At 32.7% G+C, this 26,345-nt stretch overlaps 2 protein-coding genes and 2 long non-coding RNA genes across 6 annotated transcripts in view; 3 read left to right on the forward strand and 1 right to left on the reverse strand.

Moving 5' to 3' along the window:
- The window catches only part of LOC127698778 (uncharacterized), a 280,956-nt gene that overhangs the window by 47,438 nt on the left and 207,173 nt on the right, over positions 1 to 26,345 (forward strand). The window lies entirely within an intron of this gene.
- On the forward strand, positions 50 to 1,996 carry LOC127698762 (uncharacterized). The gene is made up of 2 exons (XM_052202432.1): positions 50 to 308; positions 886 to 1,996. The coding sequence occupies exons 1-2, from the start codon at positions 224 to 226 to the stop codon at positions 1,398 to 1,400; spliced, it is 600 nt and encodes a 199-aa protein (XP_052058392.1). The 5' UTR covers positions 50 to 223; the 3' UTR covers positions 1,401 to 1,996.
- On the forward strand, positions 9,567 to 12,415 carry LOC127698775 (uncharacterized). The gene is made up of 3 exons (XR_007980952.1): positions 9,567 to 10,374; positions 10,777 to 10,887; positions 11,975 to 12,415. It is a non-coding gene; the product is annotated as an uncharacterized LOC127698775 (long non-coding RNA).
- The window catches only part of LOC127698758 (ribonuclease Oy-like), a 38,098-nt gene continuing 33,528 nt past the window's right edge, over positions 21,776 to 26,345 (reverse strand). For all 3 annotated transcript variants that reach the window (XM_052202425.1, XM_052202426.1, XM_052202428.1), the window contains exons 6-10: positions 26,211 to 26,278; positions 24,580 to 24,693; positions 23,816 to 23,864; positions 22,583 to 22,654; positions 21,776 to 22,382 (exon numbers count right to left, since the gene is read on the reverse strand). In XM_052202425.1, the coding sequence (XP_052058385.1) occupies positions 22,206 to 22,382; positions 22,583 to 22,654; positions 23,816 to 23,864; positions 24,580 to 24,693; positions 26,211 to 26,278 (480 nt within the window). In that variant the 3' untranslated portion in view covers positions 21,776 to 22,205. The remainder of the gene's footprint in view (positions 22,383 to 22,582; positions 22,655 to 23,815; positions 23,865 to 24,579; positions 24,694 to 26,210; positions 26,279 to 26,345) is intronic.

The raw sequence follows: 26,345 nt of genomic DNA on the forward strand, positions 1-26,345 counted from the left end.
TCGTTCCTGAATAGGTGGCGCCATGGTAACCCATCCTGTTCCTCAACTTCCTGTTTCTGCACTGTGCAACTAGAACAGTTACATTTTTAATTAACGATGCCAAGTACTTGTTGTTGTGTACCTGGATGTCATTTAAGAGGAGGACATGCATTTCCAAATGACTTAAAAAGAAGGAAAAGTTGGATCAACGCCATGGCCCATACGCAGATTGGACGAGAACACGATGAAATCGTGGAGTCCATCTCAATCAGCTGTTGTTTGCAAGGCACATTTTACTGAAAAAGACTACGTGCAGGAAACTATTCATGGTAAAACTCTATTTTCTTTTTGAAATATATAGTTATATATGTAATCGCCATGCGAATAAACCAAAGTCTGTTTACAACCGCAATTATCGTTTTAGAATAAAAGGGGGTGGTTAATTCAAGACGTCATAATTTTTTGGATTACGATTCAATGTGATCTGTTTGAGATTTTTTGGTGATTGCTACAATTATAATGATTTCTTACAAGAGGTATATCGTACTGAGAATTATTTTAGCAGTAATTATGCTAATGTAGTAATGACAGGAATGCATAAGCTATGCCTCATAGACTTTCTTGAAAAATATCAATGAAAATGTTAACAGGAACAAAACAATGACATGCTCTCATCTATATTATAGTTATTTAGGTACAAACAATGTACGTTTGTTGCATAAGTCTCTCATTGTTTGTCCTTTGGATTTACATTATACATAACATACATTGAATCAGGCAAACATAGTTTTATCCAGATTGTAAAGAATAAATTGAGGTAATATTTTGCCAGGTAGTACAAAGTATACATTGCTAATGGAAGTTCATTTAGTTATCAAAAAACTAATGTTTTATAACCTTTTTCAGGGCGCAAACCCACCATACAGAGACTTAAGTCTACTGCCATTCCCAGCCTATTTTCCTGGACCAAGCAAGAGACTGAATCGTCCGCAAAAAGAAAAATCAGGGCAGTTTCCTGTGAAAACAAAAGAACTAAACTTGATGAATATTGTAGTAGAAATCTAGAGGAAAGTTTTGATTGTAAAGTTGGTTTTCCTGACGAAGTCATTCATACTGCAGAAAGGATTTATGACTGTCCACCACCAACTGCCGAGCTAATGTTGAGCTTCACAGATGGAATTACACAAACACCATCAATACCTATGTTTTCAACAGAGAATTTTGAAATGAAGACACGTGACACAGCCATGCATTTTTATACCGGTTTAGAGTTGTATACTAAATTTTTATTTGTTTTGACCACACTTGGTCCAGCAGCACATTGTTTGAGATACATATATTTTCAAATTGATAGGGTGTCAGTTGAAAATCAGTTTTTTTATGACTTTGATGAAATTGAGGCATTATACAACCAACTTTGAACTGTCTAGATTCTAGTTTGAATCTAGTGTTAAGAATATTGTGTATACATGGATTGTTTTTATGTCTAAACAGTGGTGTGAGGCTAACACTTGGCCATCTAGTGGTTTAGTCAGGTATTTTTCGCCATCCAACTTCAAATTAAAGTTTCCTACAACTTGGATTATGATTGACAGCACAGAATATCTCGTGATAAAACCTAAAGCTCCTAGAGCTCAGGCAACCTTTTCATCATATAAAAACAGAAACACTGAAAATACTTGTATGTTCAACACCTGGTGGTTTAGTCAACTACAAAATGTATGTCTCTAATGCATATGTTGGTTGTACCAGTGACTGTGAAATAGTTGAAAGATGTAGAATAGTTCAATTATGTGATCCAGGTGACAGTGTGATGGCAGACAAAGGTTTAAATGTGCAAGATTTGTTTTCTAACTTTTTTCAAAAAAAGAAACAGAATTAGTTCCAAAACTCTTATACGGGATAGAAAAGTCTCCAATTAACACGTGCACATACATTGTAGAGCCATTTATTGGACTTGGCAAAACACAAAATTCTAATAAATCCTATGAATGGAACTGAAACAAAACTTTCATCCGAAATAACATTTAGTTGTTTTATGTTGTGTAATTTTAGAACTTCAAGACTTGTATTGTGCCAAAGGATGCATAAATAAAAGTGACGCAATGAATTTTGTTCTGATATATATATATTTACAATTACATGCACATGTAAATTGTAATGCATATAAAAATAAGATGTGGTATGATATTCAGTGAGTTTATCGAACCAAAGTGCATAAGAAATGGGTTTAAGCAGTTACAGGTGTTACTGTCACCGTACAATCTCCAAGAATGAGAAAAACTCGTACCGTGTAAAAAATTTCAGAGATCTTACAACTAAGTTTTGTTGTCTCACCTTGACTTTGGTGAATTGTTTATATCTGTAAATATGTAAATATAAAAAAGAAGATGTGGTATGATTGCCAATGAGACAAGTCTCCACAAGAGACCAAATGACACAGAAATACAGAAATTAACAGCTATAGTTCACAGTACGGCCTTCAACAATGAGCAAAGCCCATACCGCACAGTCAGCTATAAAAGGCCCAGAAATGACAATGTAAAACAATTCAAACAAGAAAACTAAAGGCCTAATTTAGGTACAAAAAATGAACGAATAACAAATATGCAACACATAAACAAACGACAACCACTGAATTACAGGCTCCTGACTTGGGACAGGCACATACATGTACATACAGAATGTGGCGGGGTTAAACATGCTAGCGGGATCCCAACCCTCCCCATAACCTGGGACAGTGGTGACTGGTGTAACAGTACAATATAAGAACGAACTATAAAAATCAGTTGAAAGAGGCTTAACTCATCAGATGGATAAATACAAATACAAGTGGACGTGGCCGGGTAGTTGTACATCCAAACAACAAAAAGACACTGAGTACAGATCTGAGAGTACTCGCAGTTACTGACAGCTAGTTCAAAGCCACTAACAACTGATAAAAAAATCTTGCATCTAAGACTAAATTATCAATCCGTAAGCTCCCTTTAGAATTTTATAAATTTTAGATTTAACTTTTCTGAGTTATGGGCTCTTATTCATTAAAAAAGGGGGGAATTTCCAGTTTTTGGACAACAACTCAAAAATGCTTTAAGCAGTTGGCATGAAACTTTGGTGAATTATTTATAGCTATTGATGTAATCTCCCTATTGATTTTCATAAATTTCAAATATGACATTGAGAAGAAATTGAACTTTATTTGTTTATAGTCTGGCAACAGATTTATTAAGTATTGCGCAACAGCACAGTGTATTGCACAACAGCAAGAAATCTTTAATTGAATATAAATTCAATTCATATAACCGATTTCAAGTTCTTTGACTACATTTATTCAGAAACTATAATATGTCAAATATTTAATTACAATCCAAATTCAGACCTGTATCAAGCTTGAATATTGTGTCCATTTTTGCCCCAACTGTTCAGGGTTGGACCTCTGCAGGTGTATCCAGCTGCACTCAGCGAATCAGTTTATTTCTTAATTAAGAACTCCTTTTTTCGTTCATAAATTACTTTATACTTGGAAATATAATTTTGCTTGGAGTAATAGTTTCTAAAAAAAGTATTGTCATTGAAAGAGTTGACATGTTGCAATGTACATTTATTCTACATAGTTCTATGGTACCAAATCAAAAGTTTATATAAAAGAAAGAAGTCAAAGGTTTCCCATCATAGTTTAGTTACATACATTGTTTTTGTACCTGAGGTCGTTGAATATAGATCATTATATTAATAAGGAGATGTGGTATGATTGCCAATGAAACAACTATCATCCATACTTACCCCTGGTACTAGTAGCAAACCACATTTGCAAAGTTGAATAAAATACAGTTGATAACATTTATTTATTACTAAAAATTAAATGCGCAACTATATTAAACAGTATTTGACTATAAACATAGATAAACAAGGTACAAACTGGACTTAATGGCACTAGTTCATAAACAAGTGAGAACAATCGCCTTCATATAGTGCTCAGAATATGACATTCATAAAACTTGTTCAATATCATTAGAGAACTATAAATCTTAAATACTGAAAGCCACCACTGATAAGTACACTGTACTATGCAAGATAATGATATAACTGGACTAAAAATACACACAACCTGTAATTAACTGCCTTTACAGCGCTTTCGCGCTTTGATTTTTCTAGGAGTTACGCCCATTTGAACTTGATTTACTTTAATGTACTACTGCAACAGTTTGTCATCGCAACTCCTCTGAAACCACACAACAGAATTTCATGAAACCTTTTCAGATAATAAGGACATACTACGTAGATGTGCATATCGACAGGAAATTACAATTCAATTTTTTTTCCAGGAGTTACGCCCCTTTGAACTTATTTGCCCAATATACTACTGCAACCTTTTGTCATCGCAACTCCTCTCAAACCACAGAACAGAATTTCATGAAACCTTTTCAGATAAGGACATACTACGTAGATGTGCATATCGACAGGAAATTACGATTCAATTTTTTTTCCAGGAGTTAGGCCCCTTTGAACTTATTTGCCCAATATACTACTGCAACCTTTTGTCATCACAACTCCTCTCAAACCACATAACAGAATTTCATGAAACTGTGTAGATAATGAGGACATACTATGTAGATGTGCATATCGACAGGAAATTATGATTCAATTTTTTTTTCTGATACAATTTTTTTTTCTTACACTTATTTTATTTCAATGACAATGTGGGGATGTGGGGTATGTGAGTGCGCTCACTAAGGTTCTTTCATTAGATCTTACATTCACTAGTGGTAGCTACAATTAGGAAAATTCTGTGCAAACTATTTTAAAAAATCTGTAAACCCACTTTTCAAATCTGATACAAACCTGGCCTAAATAATCAGTTAGTATTCCATTTGGTTATACAACTGACAAAGGTACTATATAAAAATAATGTGATGTGGTATGATTGTCAATGAGATAACTATTCTCCAGAGACCAAAGGACATGGATGAATGCAACTATTAAAGGACTTGATATGACAAAATGAAACAGTTAAAAGAGAAAACCTTATTTATGGCAAAATAGTAAACTAAAAACAAATATGGCGGACAGTAACCAGCAACAACTGAATTACAGGCTACTGACTTTGGATAGACACATAAAGAATATAGTGTCCCCAAACCTGGGACACTGGTGTAATAGAACATAAGAACAAACTATACATCAGTTGGAAATGGCTTGTTTCATTAGTTCTTCACAAAGTACTGATCAAAGTCTAAAAGTGTTGGATGTAGTGGGTTCAAACCACTGCCAGGTCAAACCAAAGACTTTAAAATTGGCATTTGCTGTTTCTTTGCTAAGCACACAGCATTAAGGAGTAAGAGCAAAGACTGGTTGTCTCCAAGTTAGAATAAATTGTGTGGGTAGGTTGACCTGTCTTCCTGCGGACTGTTACCTTGTGAACTAGCCCATTAAAAAATCCAGCTCGGCATGTCAGTCTAGTATAAAGCAGGGTTCATATTCATATATAATTACTTTAACATGTTCTATTCCTAAATATGCATTTCATTTGCCACTGTACGTTAACCAGCCATACTTTCATCCCTCCATCTTAAGAAGCACCTGTCATTCTTTGCTGGGCTTCAGCTTAAAAGATGGTTTTATGGTCTTTTTTGTGATTAATGTTGCAGAATGCAAGGTGTAGGTATGCTTAATTAAAAAAAACACCTGACATATGTTAGTTGTTTTGAACTTTATTAAGAATCAGTGACTTACTTTAGTCAATGTTTGGATAGTTTAATTAGGTCAGTGTCTCTCTTGTTTAGGGTAATGTGTCAATTTTTTCTGTAACCGTAAGTTATGGGTCAATATTTAGTCTAAAGAATCATAGTAAGGTGCATATATCAAATGGGGTCAATTGACGGTTCACTGATCACAGAAGTTTTGTTCTATGCTGATTTTAAAGCAGACTTTAGTGAACTGTTTTATGTCAGTACTATACTATTATTATAACCTGTAACCTGCAAGACTTCTATTTGAACCCCCTTTAATTACCTGTGTATTTTGCTTATTCGATTAACAAGGGGAAGTTCAATTGGAAGTAACCATTAATTTATTTTTCTTTTATTATGATACAAGTATTTCTGCCAATACCATGGTTTAGAGGCACTTGGGACATGACCTCCCTTTTCTTTCTTTTTTCAGGGTTATAAATTGTTTATGAAATTTTCTTTAATGTTCCATTTAATTTTCACTAATTTAATGTTTTCATGCTTTTGTCTATACAATCTAACAATGACAGTTTACATGTGCTGCCCCTCTATTCTCAAGTGGAAAATAAGAATAAATGGACAGCATCCATAAACTACTATTATTGTTGCATATGGATAAGTGCAAAATCAGATTAAATAAGTTAAAATATTCAAAAAAGGTCTGCCAAAAATCTTAACAGAAAAAAGAAAAGAAATAGTGGGATCCTTGATCCAAACACTCTTTCAAATCAAAAACACTGGTAACTTTTAAACAGATCTTGGTTTACTTGATGTTTCTTCAAATTCCTATGGTTATGTTTCTTCAAATTCCCATGTTTCTGACCACCATAGTTGGTTCACTGAGGACGGAAATGTGATGGTGAGAGCTGTATATGGTTTACCCTGTGATCCTCATTCTTGGCTCACTTTTCGACAGTAGATCCAAAGTAGAGAATGGGTCATGATGCCAGGCTAGATATGGTTTCCTAAGTACAAATATTCTTGTTTATCCTTGAGAAAACTTAGAGTTTGAAAGGTAAAAGCTTCGGTGGAATTTTACTCTTAATTATGAACGGCCTAATTAGATACAAGTATCTTGTCTTAGGGAGGGATAAATCGTACTTTGTGAAAAATCACTCTGATTCTAACAAAAAATTCTCTGAAAATGACATTAAGATGCTTGATTTCTTGATTGACAACATATTTGTTACGTTTTGAGAACGTGTTTTTCAAAAAACAATCGGCATTCCAATGGGAACCAAATGTGCTCCTCTTGCCAACTTGTTCTTTAATTCATATGAGACTGACTTCATACAGGAACTTCTTAGGAAGAAAGTTACAGATACAGTTAAGTCTGCCTCGTATCTTGACTTACATCTAGAAATTGACAATGAGGGTCGGTTGAAAACAAAACTTTAAGACAAAAAAGACGATTTCAGCTTCCGAATTGTGAACTTTCCATTTCTATGTAGCAACATCCCAGAAGCGCCTTTGCATACGGAGTATATATCTCCGAATTGATACGATATTCCAGGGCTTGTATTTCTTATCATGATTTCCTCTATTAGTGTTGCTGCTTACAAAGAAGCTATTAAACCAAGAGTTCCAAGTGGTAAAGTTTAAAACATCCCTTCATATATTTTTACGGATGCCATCAGAGTTGGTTTAACAGATGACAATGGATATGTTCCAAATGTAATTACAATCCCGTTCCCCTTTCCTCGAATGTGACCTACCGATTTAGACTTATCATCGGGTTTGTACTATTATGAGCAACACGACAGGTGGAGCAGGATCTGCTTACCCTTCCGGAGCACATTACATCACCTCCAGTGTTGGTGGGGTTAGTGTTGCTCATTTTTTAGTTTTCTATGTTGTGTTTTGTGTACTGTTGTTTGTCTGTTTGTCTTTTTCTTTTTAGCCATGGCGTTGTCAGTTTATTTTGGCCTGACTTGTGAGTTTAAATGTCCCTTTGGTATCTTTCGCCTCTCCTTTACTAAGGTTGCACTTAAAATATTTTTTTTTAATTTCCAGAAGGTTGCACAGTTAACAAAACAGTTAATCCGCCCCGTGGCCATCTAATCTACATATAAGAAAACACAATTTTTAAAAGATAATAATACATAAACAAAAGGGTAATAAAAAGCAAAACCATACTACACTGCATACAAGAGCACATATATAGTACAGGTAGACAAATACCATTGACTTAAATAAAAATATTTATAGTAAAATTGTTTAATACCTTAAAACTGCGGAAAATTTTTTTTTTGTATTTTCAAGCGATAAGCTTGAAATTTTGTTTTAAAAACATTTATACTTTTACTTTCTTTCAAAGTCAAAGGCAATGGATCCACAACAAGGTTTCAGAATACATAAATGTTCTTTTACTATAATTAGTTTCATATCGTTGAACAAATATATTATTTTGGGAAGATGATCTTAATGCGTAGTTATTAACAACTGACTTGTATGCAATTACATATTGTTCTTGTTGTATTATGTTTTAACATTTCATTGTGCATTTTTATTACTTGACCTCATTAGAGGTGTCAAATATTTTAAAGATATCAGCGGGATATCCTCTAAACCAATCATCTTTAAATAAAATAACGTCTGACTTTTTTTATACAGATGACAGTTTATATAATGATTTAGAAACTAAAAGAATTTGAAGAAACATTTCCAGATATGCACATTAAGGGGGAGGTAACCTATATTCTTTACTTTCCCAATGTTGCTTGCATTGTTTCTGTTACAAAATGGACAGTATCGTCACTTTATCTTGATATTTGCAAAGCTTTTGAAAAACATCTCGCTTCCTCTGTCAATTGTAGGTCTAAAATTATTTAACTTAACAGCATGTGTCAAGATCCTATCTGACGTTCAAACCATATGTAATCAATCAACATGTATGCAGAATAAAGGGATCAAATTTGTTTGTTTTTTGTTTTTGTTTTTTTTTTTGTTTTATTCAAATATATAAAAAGAAAACATTGATCTGTGAGGACACTTATTTAATTTGTCTGCAGATTAAACTTAAAATACATGTATCTATCTCTTTGGGTAGTGATACATGCATATGTGAGCTATCATTTAGAACATATAATGACCCTCATAAAAAGCTTTCTTAAAAATTTACAAATGAAGTTTAGCTTGTAAATTTAATACATACATAAATATACATTTATGTGAGGAGAAAAAGTATAACAAAAATGCTGAATTCCAAGGCAAATTCAAAAAGGGGAAGTCCATAAAAACTGACAAAGTCAAACGCTACCAATAAAAGTCTCAGATAGCTAATTTCAAATGGTTAACTTTAAGATACATTTATGTGTATCATTGAAATAATTAGCATGTGCTTCTTTTTTGTAAGGTTAACGAAGCAGGGTTCTTGAAATATCACTGTCTGTATTGTAATAGTCTAAAGTAGAATTTCAATTTCGATCTTTGAATGATACTCGTCATGCAAGCATAGACAATGAAATACAAAATAAATAATTGGCCGCAGTGATCATTACAATTGATACTTTGACCTATGTCACATAGAAAATAGCACATGATACACCTGAAATATGCATGTACTTTTTTATCTTGGTAAAAGTTAGGCTATGTGAGGTGTTACCATCACAAGGCATCCGTTATTGTCGATTTCTGAATTATCTTATATGGTATCTAGAAAATGTTAAGGTTTGTATGTGTATTTTTTTATTTATTTGTTTATTTATTTATTTTTTTTTTGTTTTTTTTTTGCTATATTTATTCAGTAGGGTATCACAATCAACATGGCCACCATGGCATTACGTGGAATATAGGAAATCAGGGACGGTTCGAATTCCAGGCGGGGGGGGGGGGGGGGGGGGTCTTGGCGAGCGTGCCCCCCCCTAAAATTTGCAAAGCATGGGTTGTCTTCAGCTTAATAAAGAATATTTCGATAATTTTACCTCAAACAAATTTTAAGTTTGCCCCCCTAACCTAAAATCCTGGATCCGCCATTGGGAATAACATGCAGGTAATTTATCCCAAACTAAGTTTGGAGACTTATAATTGTGCTCAATTGTTGTTATTATGTCGCCAGCTTTCTTCTTTCATACCTGACCTTGTACGCAACAGTTTTCAAAAACTGAAAGTCTGACCTGCACAGAACGCGCATTATAAAAATATTTTCGTTTCAACGTCGAAATGACACTTGTCAATATTACTTCATTCTTGAATTTAACATACTTGATTTGTTAATTTTATCGGTTTCATTTGCATAGTCGCGAATGATTATAAGAAAGACAATGCATAGTGTTACTACTTAAATAATTTTGGTATCGATTTTTAATGTCCCTCTTGCTTACGTAACGTTAGAAATACACAATGAAAATTTTCAAAATTTAGTTTTTTTAAATTCATTAAAGTCAAATCAACCTATCTTTTGTTGTAGATCGATCGTTGTAAAATTTTGAAGATTTCCTAGGATATGCATAGAAAACATGTTTACCAATTTCCAAACCTTTCCGTGTTAAGGAAGCTAAAAACGCTCGCAGATTCATCGATCACTTTTAAGAGACGCAAAGAGATACGTGGAACTAATAACCTGAGAGTCCCAATCAAGGTCGTTTATATAGATCCAGATTACTGATATGATCAGATGTTTATTTCCCATATAAATCTTACCACGGAGAAAGGGAAAATTTAAAAGGTAGGCATGTAATTTTTAGTAAAGACGTATCCGGGTTTAAGGTCGATATTCAAGGCAATTATTCACTACCTGTTTCAGCAACTGCATACTTATTTATTTACCTTTGTAACACAATACCATTACAGCGTGAGCCGACTGGTCAGCAACGGACGCTTGTGTCAGAATGAAAAGTATTTTGTTTAGTTCACCATATGTGGATTTCATTTATTAAAATGATTTCCAGTCACAAAAATAATTCATTCATGAGTCAAACTGCTACTTTGACAATGTGTTATGATTACAAAAATTAATTTATATTTCGTTGTTTCTGAATAGACATCAATTGTGTCGTCATCTCTTTGACTTTTACTTTACATCATTCCTAATTGGATGTACGGTTCTTATTAAACATATAACTTTCAGATTACAAGATGAAGACACTGTTTATTGCCATCTGTATTTTCTGTGTGACATTGGCAACATTAGTACATGGGTCAACGACTCCAGCCCCCACCGAAGACACTCATAATAGTGGTAATTAAATTAATGTATATCAAGTTAGCGTCAAAATGTTTTGAGGGATTACAATGCTATTTTATCTTTTTCTTTTAGGCGCATTATTTCATTTAAAAAGAAAATTTCTAATGCATACCTCATTGTTTAAATGTTTTGCCCAGAGTAACGTTTTCGTCCGCCGAGTGTCTATGAATAAGAAATTTGCGGTAAACACTATCAATCCAACGAACGGTTCTTAAAGTGAACACATAGGGATCACACCATCACTTTAGTAGTGATAAAGATTAATCGCGCTTTTTATATAGCAAATTCTTAAATTGAGGTGGTGAAATGTGCAGGGGTTCTACAAAATAGTAAGAGATCTAAATTATCACATATCAACTCTTATATATTTTAAGAACAATTAAGATAAAGCATCGACAACCTTCTGAAAACGATCGATAGGTGGGACATGTTAAGCAATATGGCGTTGATAGAAAACAAGGGGGGGACAAGCCCTGTTGCCTTGGTCATTTACCGATCAATGAAGCAATAAAATTCGCAATGGCAACATCAACAAGCAAAACCTAACTGTGCCCTATAAGCTCGACACTTGAAAGTTGACAGCACAACAAAGTTTATGAAAGATTTAAAAGTATGGTGCAAAGTAAAACTTCTTTCTTGTATTCAGCACTCTGAAGCTCAAACCATGAGCACTAGTACTTCGGAAACAATTAAATATCACAAACCATAACATCGCAGACGAGATATTGAAACATGCCTGTAGAAAACATAATCAAAATGGGGAACACTTGGAAACAATATTATTTCCTAACGATAAAAAAAAAATATGACGATTTGACTCAGAAGCATGCCTATAACCTTTATACCAAGACTTATTTTTGGGTAAATGGAAGGACATCTATTAAATTTGCTTGCATTTGTATACAATGGTGCAACAAAACTGTGAAACTGGGACAACTTTAGCAGGTTATTTTTTTAAACCTGATATCCTACATGATCGGGTTTTATGCGTTCTTGTGAAAAAAATACTGAAGTGTTTTCAGAGGTCAATTAATCGTTTACGGTTAAAAAATGATTAATACTCATTTTCTTTTCTTTTCAGACTGCTTGCTGCCGACGACACCAGGACTTTGTAAGGGATATTTCCCGCGGTATTCGTTCCGGGCAAATACAAACACATGCGAGATGTTCGCCTATGGTGGCTGTGGTGGGAATGCCAACAATTTCCTAAACATAAAAGAGTGTCAGATAGCTTGTATACCAGTTAAATAACCATAAAGACACCCTTATAAAATCATGTGGCGATATAATTGTATTGCAGTAGCAGAGTAAAAACTATGAATTAAAAACAAAACTCAACCATTTTATGAATTCCTTGACAAAATTATTGCGCCGAATTGAAAATGAAAATAGACATAAATTTTATTTACCAAAATGTTAATCAAAGCAGTATTGTTATGTAAATAATATGATTATAAGAATTATTATACAGTTTTATTGTAAACAGAAATAGAACCTGACTGAGAGAACTTGACAACATAGTTAACAGTCTTGTACTGTAACAAACTCATACATAGTACGTTCAGCAAATAACGTACTAGTATAAAAAGAAGTTTTTTAGAACACAAACACGACAAGTACATATCTTAAATAAACTCATCATAGATACCATGGTTAAAACTTTTTACGCCAGACGCGCGTTTCGTCTTCAAAAGACGAATCAGTGACGCTCGAATCAAAAAATTTAAAAAGACCAAGGTCATATTTTCCTACACAAACATGAGCTACGTTGTACCACCAACAAATCGCGTACCCTATGCATGACAAAATTGCAAGCACATAAAATTAACCAAAATCATAAATTTGTGGTGTTCTTTGAGTGGATAAGTTCCTATCAATCTCAGGAAAATATATCTTTTCTACACATCAATGTCGGGTTTGAGATATTCTACTGCAGTAAAGTGTCGATTCACCAATTGTTAACGAGACAACAATAAACTGTCTATTATACATATCCTGATTTCTGCCAGTAAGTTCTTAGTTTGTCCATAACCAGACTAAATAATTAGAATAAAAAACGTTTGATAAACGTTCGCTTTCAACATAATAATTCATATAAAACGTGAGTTAGTGGATCATAGTATACCTCGTGACTTTTCCTGTATAGCATAATCATTAATTGCCATTTACAAGTCACCAAATAATTTTTAAATAGAACATAACATTTATTAAAACTACCTTAGATTTGTAACACTGTAAATTTAGTGTTACTCCGAGTTTGTCTTCTATGACCTTTTCAATTGATTTAGTCTGTAGTAAGGAACATGACTGATTATTTATTTAGTAAAATATAAATAAATGCGACATTAAATTTTGTGGAATCATTTCTAAATAGGTAAACTTTAAACAGACGGCGAATTTTTGTCATGGCTTTATGATAACGATTAATTGATAAAATGATGAAACTAGTTTTTTAAGTTGGAACCTTTAGGAACCCGTAGGAACCCATTCAGATAAGTTATACAAACAGTGCTTTGTAAACAGACTGGGTAAAAGATAATGTGACCAATCCGCTATCTCTGAAAGTACCGAGGTTCTCTACCGTGGCCCCTTCCATACCATTTAATTTCATGTATTATTATTCCCCTTAAACTATTCCTTTTAGATGACAGGTCCAATAATTTTGATCACGTTCCGCTTTATACTTTTAACAAAAGAAACCAAACGTTTCGTAAATATGCAGATCATCTATGACTTGTCCCTAAACTTGACTATATGCAAGATACCATAGAGACAACACGATAAAGCTGCATACTTCGACTTGCACATAAAAACCGACAGTGACATTTGGTTGCGAAATTAATTTTTTTAATGCTAGAATACAAAATTCCAGCAGCAGAAAATCTTTTTCAGTTGACTCTGATACGAATTTTTGCATGTTTATCAGGATAAATGCGTACAACGTTAAACGGTAGCAATTTTAATGCACCAGATATGCATTTTAATAAATAATGTCTTTTCGCTGAAGCTCGAGGCCAAAATGTTTGTAACGTGAGGGTACCCAAATTTTGACAGTTTTTTCACCTACGTTTATTTATGACCCAGATAAAAGTTTCCATTATGTGTTTATTTTGTAGATGTATTCTTACTTAGTATATAGTTCCCCCAATTTAATTTTGAATCCTAATCGAATCATAGAAAAATGGGTTAGAACCGACCTCCAAACGATCAATGATTCTGTTATGGGGACTGGAGTACCCAAATTGCACCCATGCTTAAGTTCGCTTCCTTAAAATTCGACTAAAAGATGCTTTGTTTTACTTCTTCAAATATTTAGAAAAATAATACATTAGTCCATGCTTTCTATTCATCTTTTAAGAAATAGATGCTCGTAACATATTTTATTTGCACATTTTTAAAAGATGACATTTTGTGGACGTCGCATGGCGACGTTTCCGTAGATTTTACTTTTTCCAGTGAACACTTCATCTGTTGATATATACTATAAACGTTTTGTGAATATTTAAATATATTTACCTATTTGAAAGACGTGCATAATGTCAAATAATAAAAAAAAATACAATTTGTTTAGTCCCTAAGAAAACTTGTAAGATTTTCGGTGCTATTTTTGCTTAATAGGTGCAATTTGGGTACTGTGACGTTACATGCAAAACCTAAAACAAATTTTGAACAGCTGATTTACCGGTAATTGGAAAGAACCAAACTGTCATAAATGCCAAACCCGGAAAGTGAATAAGAGTTATATACCAGTGAGATACATTCCTTAATTTCAAACGATTACCGAAGTTTTACTAAATTTTACTTAAAATAATATCCGTTTGTTCACGTCAGTACCAAAGCACTGAGCAACTGGGCTGGTGATACCCTCAGGATTCTAAGAGCAAACCAGCAGAGTTGAGTTCAATAGAAAGGCGGGGCTTCAGCTTGTATACATTGTACTAAATTTTGTTATTGGATGTTAAGTATAATGCAGAGTATAATGTATACAAGCTGAAACTCCGCCTATTCATTAATTGCAGATGCCAATCTTAATTACAATGCTTAAGCAATCATTTATACATGCAAAGCAAGCAAGTCAACCAAACCTTTAAACTACAAGCAGTAGGAAAAGATCCCTAAGGACTAGCGGAACCAAAGTAATTTTGTATCTGCCCCGAAAGACGATGCATGAGGGTCATGCATAGCTTTACTAAGAAAACAAATATACGATGAACATTTTCAAAAAAATCTACCAAATCATAGTTAGATTTTTGCCAACTGTACGACCACGTCGTCTATGAAATAATTTTAAATTCATTTAAAATTCTTTGAATGTAGAACGATCGTTGTAAGATATCCTCAAGTATGCATACACATCATTTCTATCAACTTTCAGATCTTTCAGTGTTTTAGAAGTCAATAACGATCTCAAATGTATCCCTTTAAAGCACAATAAACCAGAATTCATTTGGTTATGTTGTCGTTGAGTTGCTGTCATATTGACGTATACCCCACATATCCTTTTATTTATGACAAGGATTACGGGGGAAATGATGTCGTTTAAGAATTATCCATTGAAATTTGTCTATTGTGATTATGGTTGGATTATGGATGAAAACCTGTTGGTTTTAACTTTGACCTTTTATTTATCAAACTTATCGCAAATTAAGCACCTGGAACTGTTTGGGTAACCTAAAGGCAACTGTTTGAAGAATTCTTGGGCAACGTATATAGGCAACTGTTTGAAGAATGCTATTTTTTATTTGTATTTTTATTTCTTCAAAAAGAGCAAGATGGTTTTGTATATATATGTCTCTATAAGCATTCAATACGAATACTTTTAGAAACTTTAACGTAAATAATAAACTGAAATATTGTGAGTTTTAGCTTAGATGCATGCTTTTCCAGGAAATTATCCTGATATGAAAAAATGAGAGTATATTTGTCCTGAACTTGATTTTGATCAAACTTGAAACTGAATAGCAGCAAATTTCATTCGTACTACTTCTGTATCTACAAATAGCCCAGCTCCGTTGATTTTTTTTGCGGACATCGCCGAAATGCCTATTATAATATCTTTATTAAAATATAATTTATTTGATGTCAAGTCTTATTTTTTTTTTTTTTTTTTAAATCTGGATATGTACGGTTTGACCTTTGACCGTTATCGGACATAATACAAATTTATCAACTGACACTGTTTAAGTAACGTATATGCAACTTTTTGAAGAATGCTATTTTGTATTTCTATCTTTCCCAAAAAATAACATGATGGCTTTGTATATATGTCTTCATTAGCCAAAAGGCTAAGTGAGTTTTTTCATCACTTGGCGTCCGTCGTCCGTCGTCGTTTTCATCGTTGTCCGTTAACTTTTACAAAAGCCTTCTTTTCTGAAATTACTGGGCCAAATTTAACCAATTTAGCCACAATTATTATTGGGATATTTAGATTATTAAATGTATCCGATGACCCCGCTTGTCACCAAGATTGTCGACATGGCAAAAAATAGAACACAGGGGTAAAATGCAAATTTTGTTTATTATCATGAAAACAGTTATGAATAAAGACAATCTGACAGAGGCAGAAATGTTGAGATCTACCTGCTGATCTTTTATGTCAATAATGTCAGACGACTTCTTATAGGAGTATATAGCCCTTAAATGTCAAAACTTATCGTTTTTTTTTTTCATTTTTGTCTATTATTTTGAAAACTCTAATATATACAGATACATTTCACTTGTTTAAAAATGATTACCAAGACAAGATTTACAAATAAGTCAACTTGGCTGAAATCATCTGACGACTCCTTTTTAGAGTTATTGATCTTAAATGACGAATTTTCCTAATTTGATTTTTGCGTTTTTATCTTATTTCTTAAAAATCATAATAGATAGAAAGAAACTTTAAACTGCAAAAATGATCAACACGTTAAGATCTACAAAATCAGCATGACCGAAATAGTAAGTCGACTCCTTGTTGGAGTTGTTGCCCATTAATGATGATTTTTCCATTTTTAGCAATGGCCCGAAGAGCCCCATGTGAGCTTATGCCATCACTTGGCGTCCGTCGTCGTCCGTCGTCTGTCGTCGTCGTCTGTCGTAAACTATTTAAAAAATCTTCTCCTCTGAAACTACTGGGCCAAATACCTTCAAACTTTAACTAAATGTTCCTTAGGGTATCTAGTTTATAAATTGTATCCGAAGTTTTGATCCATCGACAAACATGGCCGCCATGGCTAAAAATAGAACATAGGGGTCAAATGCAGTTTTTGGCTTATATCTCAAAAACTAAAGCTTTTAGAGCAAATTTGGCATGGGGTAAAATTGTTCAATTGGTCAAGATCTATCAGCTCTGAAATTTTCAGACGAATCGAACAACCCATTGTTGGGTTGCTGCTACCGAATTGGTAGATTTAACAAAATTTTGCAGTTTTTTGTTATTATTTTGAATATTATTATAGATATATATAAACTGTAAGCAGCAATAATGTTCAGCAAAGTAAGATCTACAAAAAATGTTAATATGACCATAATTGTCAATTGACCCCTTAAGGAGTTATTGCCCTTTAAAGACAATTTTACACAATTTGTTCATCAAGTTTGCTTACATTTAAAAATCTTCTCCTCTGAAGTACAGGTGAGCGATTCAGGCTCTTGAGAGCCTCTTGTTTTGCTTTTGTGACTATCATTTTGAAAACTTTAAAAGATAGATAGAAACTTTTTATATAGCAAAAATTATCAGGAAGACAAAGTCTACAAATATTTCAAGATGACTGAAATTGTCCGTTAACTCTTTATAGAGTTATTGCCCTTTCATGATGATTTTTACCAAAAAAAGGCAATTGTTGAAGATGCAGGCGAGCTATATAGGCTCTTTAGAGTCTCTAGTTTAGGAAGTTAAGATTACGACGAAATGCTTATAGAAACTTTTAAGTACATAATAAACTGAAATAATGTGAGTTTTAGCGCAGATTCAAGAACTTTCAGTAAATTATCCTGGCGTGAAGAAAATAATCACAGTATAGTTGTCCTATTATTGAGTTTTAACTGAGTCTTCTGAGCGCCAGTTTTGTACGTACTTCTTATGTATCTTCGAATAGCTCAGCTCCGTTGATTTTTTTGCAGACATCGCCGAGATGATTGACTATAGGTTCCAGAGGCGATGCTGATCAATATCTTTAAAATATACTAAATATAATTCGTTTTATGTCCAGTCATATTTGTTTTGATTTTTTGTTCAATTCTTAATGGGTACGAGTGTATAAAATTTGTATTTATAAACCACAGACTTTTTTTCTTTGTGCGACTTTTATATGAGATGCTGCTTTAGGTAGAACGGTAGTTTTCCTCGACTATAGGGATAATGATAGCCTATTTAGAATTTGCACCAATGTATAACACAGACCCAAAACCTACATACACAGTTAACTGGAGTACTTTCATTATAATATTCAGAAATATATATGAATATGTATGATGACCGTTTACTTTTTCGGTTATCTTTATAAACCTAAGGTTCTAATGCTTTGCGGCCTTTTATCATGCAATAAATACAAATTGTTAGAAAATTCAGAAAAATTCATTCACCTGTATGTAAAATTATTTCATATTTTCTACACCTGATTCATCCCTCAGCTTGGGAAAATGTGTTCAGTGGATGCTGTATTTTTTTGTCAAATCATAGTTTTCAGTAGGATGCACACAAGAGCAATCTAGTTTCGGAAAGTGAATACTACCGTTCCACCTCAGAGTCGACTTGGAAAGAGACATACTACTGAAGTAAGACAGATTTTTAATCAATGTCGTTTATGTAGAACCAAATTACTGATATGAATCAGATGTTTACTTCCCATATAAATCTTACCACGGAGAAAAATCAAATTTAAAAGGTAAGCATGAGATTTTAGATTTTGACCACAGGAACTGAATACACTAACATTAGTGTATTCAGTATACACACACATATATATAAACAAGTCTAAATTGAAAAACAACATTCAAACCTATATATATATATATATATATATATATATATATGTTTAAAAAAGTCTCGTCTTGTACCCGTAATTAAGACATACCCAGAAGAAGGTCAATATGTCTGTTCATTATTCACTACTTCTTTATAAAGCAAAATGGGACATATGAATTTTCTCGTTTGTCTTTCCAATACAATACCACCCGTTACAGAGAGCGATGCATTGTCAAATTGGGAGACTAGTGAATGAAAAAGCATGTAACATATTTAAATTGTTTGTGTTTCAGATTATATCATATCGATTGATACATAGATGTTTGTTAGATTTTGTTTATTTCACTATAATTATGATCATGTGTAATTTTCATCAATTAAAAAAAATCAAGTTTCAAAACGTGTACTGTGTGTTTTAAAAAGAATTTGAATTTCATTGTTTAAGAATTTAAATGATTATTTCTCAGGTCAACTACGCCTTTTGATCTACATCATTATTCAATTAATATATGATTCTTATCCTGGTTTATAACTTCCAGATTAGAAGATGAAAACTTTGTTTATTGCCATCTGTATTTTCTGTGTAACATTGGTAACATTAGTGCATGGATCAACGACTCCAGCCCCCACCGAATACACTGGCAATAATGGTAAATCAATTTATATCAAGTTAGTACCGAAATTTTTTCGGGGATTACATTGTTATTTTTTCCCTTTTCTTTTTGGTGCGTTATTTCATTTTATAATAGTGGTAAATCAATGTATACCAAATTGATGATGAATTAATCTTTGGGGTGTTAACCTTTTGAGTTTTTTTCTTTGTCGGACTTTGTTGGAAAATGGAAATCTGTCTGCTTTCCTCTTAGTAAGAGTGTCAAAACTGATTAGAATAACATTTTCGTCTGTGGAGTATCTATGAAGAGAAATGGGAGAAAGCCAACGGAATTCTATTAGAAAATCCCAAGAACTAAAGGTTCACATATCAATTAATTTAAATGTAAAACAATGGACAACCTCCTGCAAACGTCTATGAGATGAAACATGTTCAACCATATGACATTATAAACCAGTGGTGTCGCTTACCTTGATCTATGTGCATTTTCATCAATGATCACACCCCAACAGACTGGAATATATTTCATGAAGAGTATGTTTTTTTCCTGATAATCTTTTCTCTTTCTTCTATAGTTTTTGAAGGACAATAACTTTTATAAGAAATGAACTTTCAGTTCCGGCTTTGTTGACGTATTTGTAGAAATTGTCTAGCTGATTTTTTTTCTATACAGTTTCCCTTTATCTTCTAATGTTGTTGCTCAAATCATAAAAAGGGTAAAAATCGTCATATAAGGACAATAACTCATATTACTGTGGCGGTTTTGAATCATTGTAGAATTTGTCTTGCTCATCATTTTAGGTATTAAAAGTTATCAAAGGGCATAAGCTACGAGATATAAAAAAAGATAGAATATGATTTTTGTTCAATCATTGATGAAAGTAAAATGGTGAAATAATAATTCGCTTTTAGCAGCCAGTTTAGTTCAATTTTTTTCAAAATGAGCTAAGACACATCACTTTTCACTTTACACTTTGGGTCTGGTGAGCTAAAAAGGGGCACACTATTTCGTGTCCTTCTTCTTTAGTTATTCAATAATAAAAACTGCCATAAAACACAAAAATTATCATTAAGCCCGACACTTGAAAGATGACAGCAAAGTGAAATATTTATAAGGAGATTAACAAGTTATTTTCAAAGTAAAATTAAAAATACTTTCTTATGATTGTCCATGTGCATTGAAAGCTACAAGGGTGTGTATAGTCCTTTAACAAGGCCATCTTACCCTCTTAAACTTGCAAAATGAGCAACAAGACTTAAGATATAAATATCACTACCCCTCACCTCAAAAGACTTCATATATATTTTAAGCAATCCCCTAAGAAATAAAAAATTGTCATAACAAAATGGGAAACAATAATAATATTTTTTTTTCGGAATCCCTAAAGTGTATGACTATTGAAGTACAATTATCAATGACTGTAATACGGAGTCTTACTTCGAAACGCATGAACGCACAACCATTAGAATTGCTTGCTTTGCAATGGTAACACAAAACTATAATACTTTAATACAATTTTTACTAGAACTTGCATGTCATTTTTTAAACACAGGGTATCCCATATATTACAAATGTACATTAAAGGTCTGCTAAATAATATGTGTGTATCACGTATCACTAGCTTAGTGGTCAGCATTTCTATGTTGACATCAACTACTATTGATATGGTCATAATTATAAATTAACTGTTTACAAAACTTTGCATTTTTCGAAATATCAAGGATTTTCTACGCAAGGAATAGATTACCGAATATGTATTTGGCAAAACCTTTCGGAATTTTGGGTCCTCAACTGCCCTTCAAATTCGTTCTTTTTATTTGGCTTTTGTAACTTTTTTGATTCGAGTGTCACTGATTAGTCTTATGCAGACGAAACGCGAGTTTTAATCCTGGTATGTATCTATGATGAATTCATTGGAATCGTTGTGTAGAAAAGCATTAGTTTCCTGCGTTATTGTTAGAAACATACTTAATACTAGTACGGCAAGAGCAATTTACCAATATGTTAATTCTTTTCTTTACAGACTGCTTGCTGCTGACCAAACCAGGGCATTGTTTGGGATTTTTCCCACGATATTCGTACCGATCAGGAATGTGTAAAGTGTTCATTTATGGCGGCTGTGGAGGGAATGCCAACAATTTCCTCGATATAGATGAGTGCCAAAAAGCTTGTATGCCAGTCTTATAACCATTTAGAGCTGTTTGGAAAATCAAGCACGGCTATATATTAATATTGCAGTAACAAAGTAAAAATATGTTTAAAATAAATCAACTCTTTTATACCTGGAAAAAAAAACAATTTGACAAAAAAAATAAAAAAATAGAAGGATACATTTTATTTCTCAAAATGTTAACAATAGAACTATTTTTATGTATAAAATATGGGAAATTTACATGCAGTTTTATTGTAAACAGTTAACAAATAGCACCTGGCCGAGCGAACTTAATAAAAGAATTAAATGGTCTTGCACTTTTTATGAATTTATACAATTATACTAGTGTAACAAGCTAAAAATGCACCAAGCAAACTATATATATATATATATATATAAAGAACACTTTACTGTTTGTTATTAGAACACAAAAATGATAAGTCGTCTTTATTGTTAGCTATAACTCATCATGTCTATTTCTTCCTACATAAATATGAGCTACGTCGTACCAGCAACAAATCGCGAATCCTATGCATAACAAAATTGCAATCGCATAAGATAAAGCAAAATCATATATTTGTTGTTCTCTTTGAGTGGATTATTTCCTTTTAATCTCAGGAATATATATTTTTCCTCCATAGCAACGTTGAGTTTGAGATAGTCTGTTCCAGTATAGCGTCGAGTCACCATCAGGACATTTGATAAGTTTAAACTGTTTGGTCATACATATTCTTATTTCTGCCAGTAAGTTAGTTTGTCTCTTACCTGACTGAAACTTGAAACAAACGCATTTATTAATGTACAAAACACAATTAAAAAATGTGTGAATATCAACATATTTATTCATATAAAACATGAAACGTTACTCTTTTGTTAGTGAATCATCCACTTTCAATAGTACCTTCTGTTATGTTTCCCCAAAAAAAAACATACTTTAGTCTTTAGTAAAGAGAACAGAAGATTTATTATTATTACCTCAGATCTGTAACACTGTAAAGTTGGCATAACTCCGAGTTTATTTTGAAGGACACTTTCAATTGTTTTAGTCTGTAAAAAAAGAAAATAAATGAATAACGGTAAAATATAAATGAATGTGACATTGGTGGATTCATTTCAAGATAGGTAAACTTTAACCAGACTGCAAATTTTGATATCAATTTCTAGGGAAGTATGATAACGATATATTGACATATATTTGTTGTTGTTGCTCAAATAGCATGTAGGAACCCATTCAGGCGAGTTATATGAACAGTGCTTCTTTAAACAGACCCAGGGTAAAAGATAATGTGATCCATCTCCTCTCGCTTTAAGTACTGAGGTTCTCTACCGTGGCCCCTTCCATAGCATTTATTGTTATGCTTTATTAAAACAATTCCCCTTTGATGACAGTTCATATAATTTGATCACATTTCGCTATACATATTTAACAAAACGCTTCTTGAAATTGAGATCATCTCATTTGAATTCCTGAACTTGACAGATGCCAAAGAGGCAGCACTATGTGATGCTATACTACACTCGACTTGCACCCAAAAATCGACAATTAGAGTCGGTTGAGAACTTAATTGTACAATGCTAGCAAAAAAAAATAATTTTAATTCTCCTGTTGTAAACTTTTCGAGTCATATATCAAAATTCCAGCAGCTGTATATCTATCTCATTTAATACGTCCTTGTGTTTCCTATATCAAGATAAATGCTTACCCTATAACAATTAACGGCAGCTGTTTCAATGCACCAGATATGCATTCCAATAAAAATAGTTTTTTTTTGCGACACTCGAGGATAAAATATCTGTAGATTCAAAACCAAATACAAAAATTTCAGGGGTTGATATACTAGTCAACCGGAAAAGACCAAAATAAAATGTGAAAAAAATCCGGAAAAGAAATCAGAGCAATGCACGAAGGAGATACAGCCTTTAATTTCAAATGATTTCCTACGTTTTGTAACTTCAAATTTCATTAAAAACAATATACTTATTTCATGTCCGTACCAAAGCACTGATCGAGGTACAGGGTTAGTGATATCCTCGGGGGCAAAGTGTATACCAGCAGATGTGTCGACCTAGGGGCAAAAATAGAATTTACCGTACCAATTTTAATGAATACGATGTGAATTTCGACAAATGATGTTCCGAGGTCAAAATAATCATAGATCCAAAACGATGGATTTTTACATCTGATTAATACCAATATGATATACTTACAACATATTGTGTTGTGTCACTTGGAATAATATTCACTTTACTCAGGAACCTAAAATGAAATGAATATTTACACATCAATTATTATGTCATTTTTGGTCTCTTATTTTTTTTTATGCTTAATGAAAGAAAGTGTTTGAATTTATAAATAAAATCGTGTATGCTGAAACTGTACAATGATTGGTCATTCTAAGGCTCTGCTGATGACTATCAATTCCTGATTTTGAATTTTAAACAAAAATTAGATTTTCTTTATTAGATTAAGAAAACAATTATAAACCAATAAGCAATAACACAATACTCAATTTGTTCATATTGTACATAGCATTTTTCTCCAATTGCTAGTTCGACTTCTTTTTTCCAAAGTTATATTTTAGAATAATGTCATTTTTTTTCCGATTCAACTACATTTTATAACGCACAAATTCATCAATTGTTTTGAAACATGTTCTCGCCTTAAATATGCATGAAATATTCGCCACTTAACGTTTAGCAACCAACAGTTTTCTATCAATCAATCATAAAGTACATTTTGTGAAAATGAGATAGTATTGTTCTTGGCATTGTGATTTAAATTGATCTTTTTAAACGCACTTTAAGTTCCATAAAAATACTACCAATCATATCTTTAGGGTGTGTCACATCGAAACTTTGAAAATAGCACCGACTGTCTTTCCTTGAACATATCTGGTCCCATTTTTATTCTCATTGTCTGACATCGTAAACTTTTCTGAGTTGGATTTTATATTACTAAGTCTAAAACTTACATTGAAGCATTGTATATTTTCATTAAGTCGAGTGTTTTCCTAAAGAACAAATATTCTGTACCAGTTGTGTTCAGACTTAAGGCACATGTTCCATGTGTCTTCCATTCATATTTCCTGTATTCATACAAAGTTAAATATTGTGTATATATGCAAGTTGTGTTAAATGAGGTCTTTGTCTAATCAATTTTGGAGTTTTTGGTTATTATCTTGAAAATTATTATAGATAAAGATAAACTGTAAACAGTAAAAATGTTCAGCAAAGTAAGATCTACAAATAAGTTTAATGACCAAAATTGTCAATTGACCCCTTGAGGATTTATTGCCCTTTAAGGACAATTTTACATAATTTGTTTATCATGTTTTCTAACTTTACAAATTTTTTCTCCCCTGAAACTACTAAACCAAATTAAACCAGACTTAAGCTGAATGATTCTTAGGTTATTTAGAATAAAGTTTGTGTTTTATTTTCTGTTTCCTCAGGCCGCCATGGCTAAAAATAGAATATAGGGTAAAATGCAGTTTTTGACTTATATCTCAAAACCTAAAGCATTTGGAGCAAATCAGACAAGAAGTTGAAGTATTCATTAGGTCAAGGTCTACCTGCCCTGAAATTATGAGCCAAATCGGATATCTGATTTTTAGGCTATTACCCCTGAATTGATTATTTTAAGGAAATTTTGCAGTTTTCGATTATTATTTTGAATATTATTATAGATAAAGATAAACTGTAAACAGTAAAAATGTTCAGCAAAGTAAGATCTACAAATAAAATTTTACATGATCAAAATTGTCAATTGACCACTTAAGGAGTTATTGTCCTTTAAAGACAATTTTTCAATTTGTTCATCTAGTTTGCTTACTTTAAAACATCTTCTCCTTTGAAACTGCTGAATCAATTTCAGCCAAACTTGGACTGAATGAGTTTCAGAGTATCTAGTATAAATTTTGTATTTTATTTCCTTGTACGTCAGGAAACATAGCCACTATGGCTAAAATGGAACATAGGGGTAAAATGCATTTTTTTTTAGCTTTTGAAGAAAATATGACAGATACAAAGAACACTTAAATTGCATTTTTAAGCCACTCATTAATAAATATTGAAAAGCAAAAATAATCATTGATGAAAGATTTAAGCAAAAAATTACAGGTGATCTATTCAGGCTCGTTTATGTGCATGTACTGATTTTGTGTCATGGATGGAAACCCCATATCCTTAGTTTGTCTATGAAAAGAACAAAACAAAATCACAATAGGCTAGTGTAACAGAACACACACAAATTCAAAGATTTTGAAACTTAGCAACGGTAGATCCGTACTGATTTCTACTTTTTCATGTTCTTATGATCTGAACTTTGGTAATTGAACTAGGTATTGTTTACCAATTCCAACTCTTTTCGGGAGCGAAACTTGTGACGTTTATCTGAATATGAGTAAATTTTGTGTATGATTATATATTCCATACTAAGAAATAACCGCCATGGAACGTCATGTGCCAGAAATAGATCAGTAACAGTTACAGTTTGATGATGGAGGATCCTGATGTATTTGAAAATTGTAAAAATTGTAGTCATAGTGTTATCATTATTCAAATGGCTATTGATCAATAATAATAATAATAATAAATATCTTACCAGAAATCATCAGGACGAGTATTGCTGTAAATGTTTGGCCAAGCATGCTGTAATTCGTTTGTAAGATTCTACAAATGCAAAACATAATATGTAATCGTGGACTCTTTACGGTAATCGTGTTCACACACTCCAGTT

This window comes from Mytilus californianus, unplaced genomic scaffold, assembly GCF_021869535.1.
Source record: "Mytilus californianus isolate M0D057914Y unplaced genomic scaffold, xbMytCali1.0.p SCAF_4, whole genome shotgun sequence".
NCBI classification, from domain to species: domain Eukaryota; kingdom Metazoa; phylum Mollusca; class Bivalvia; order Mytilida; family Mytilidae; genus Mytilus; species Mytilus californianus.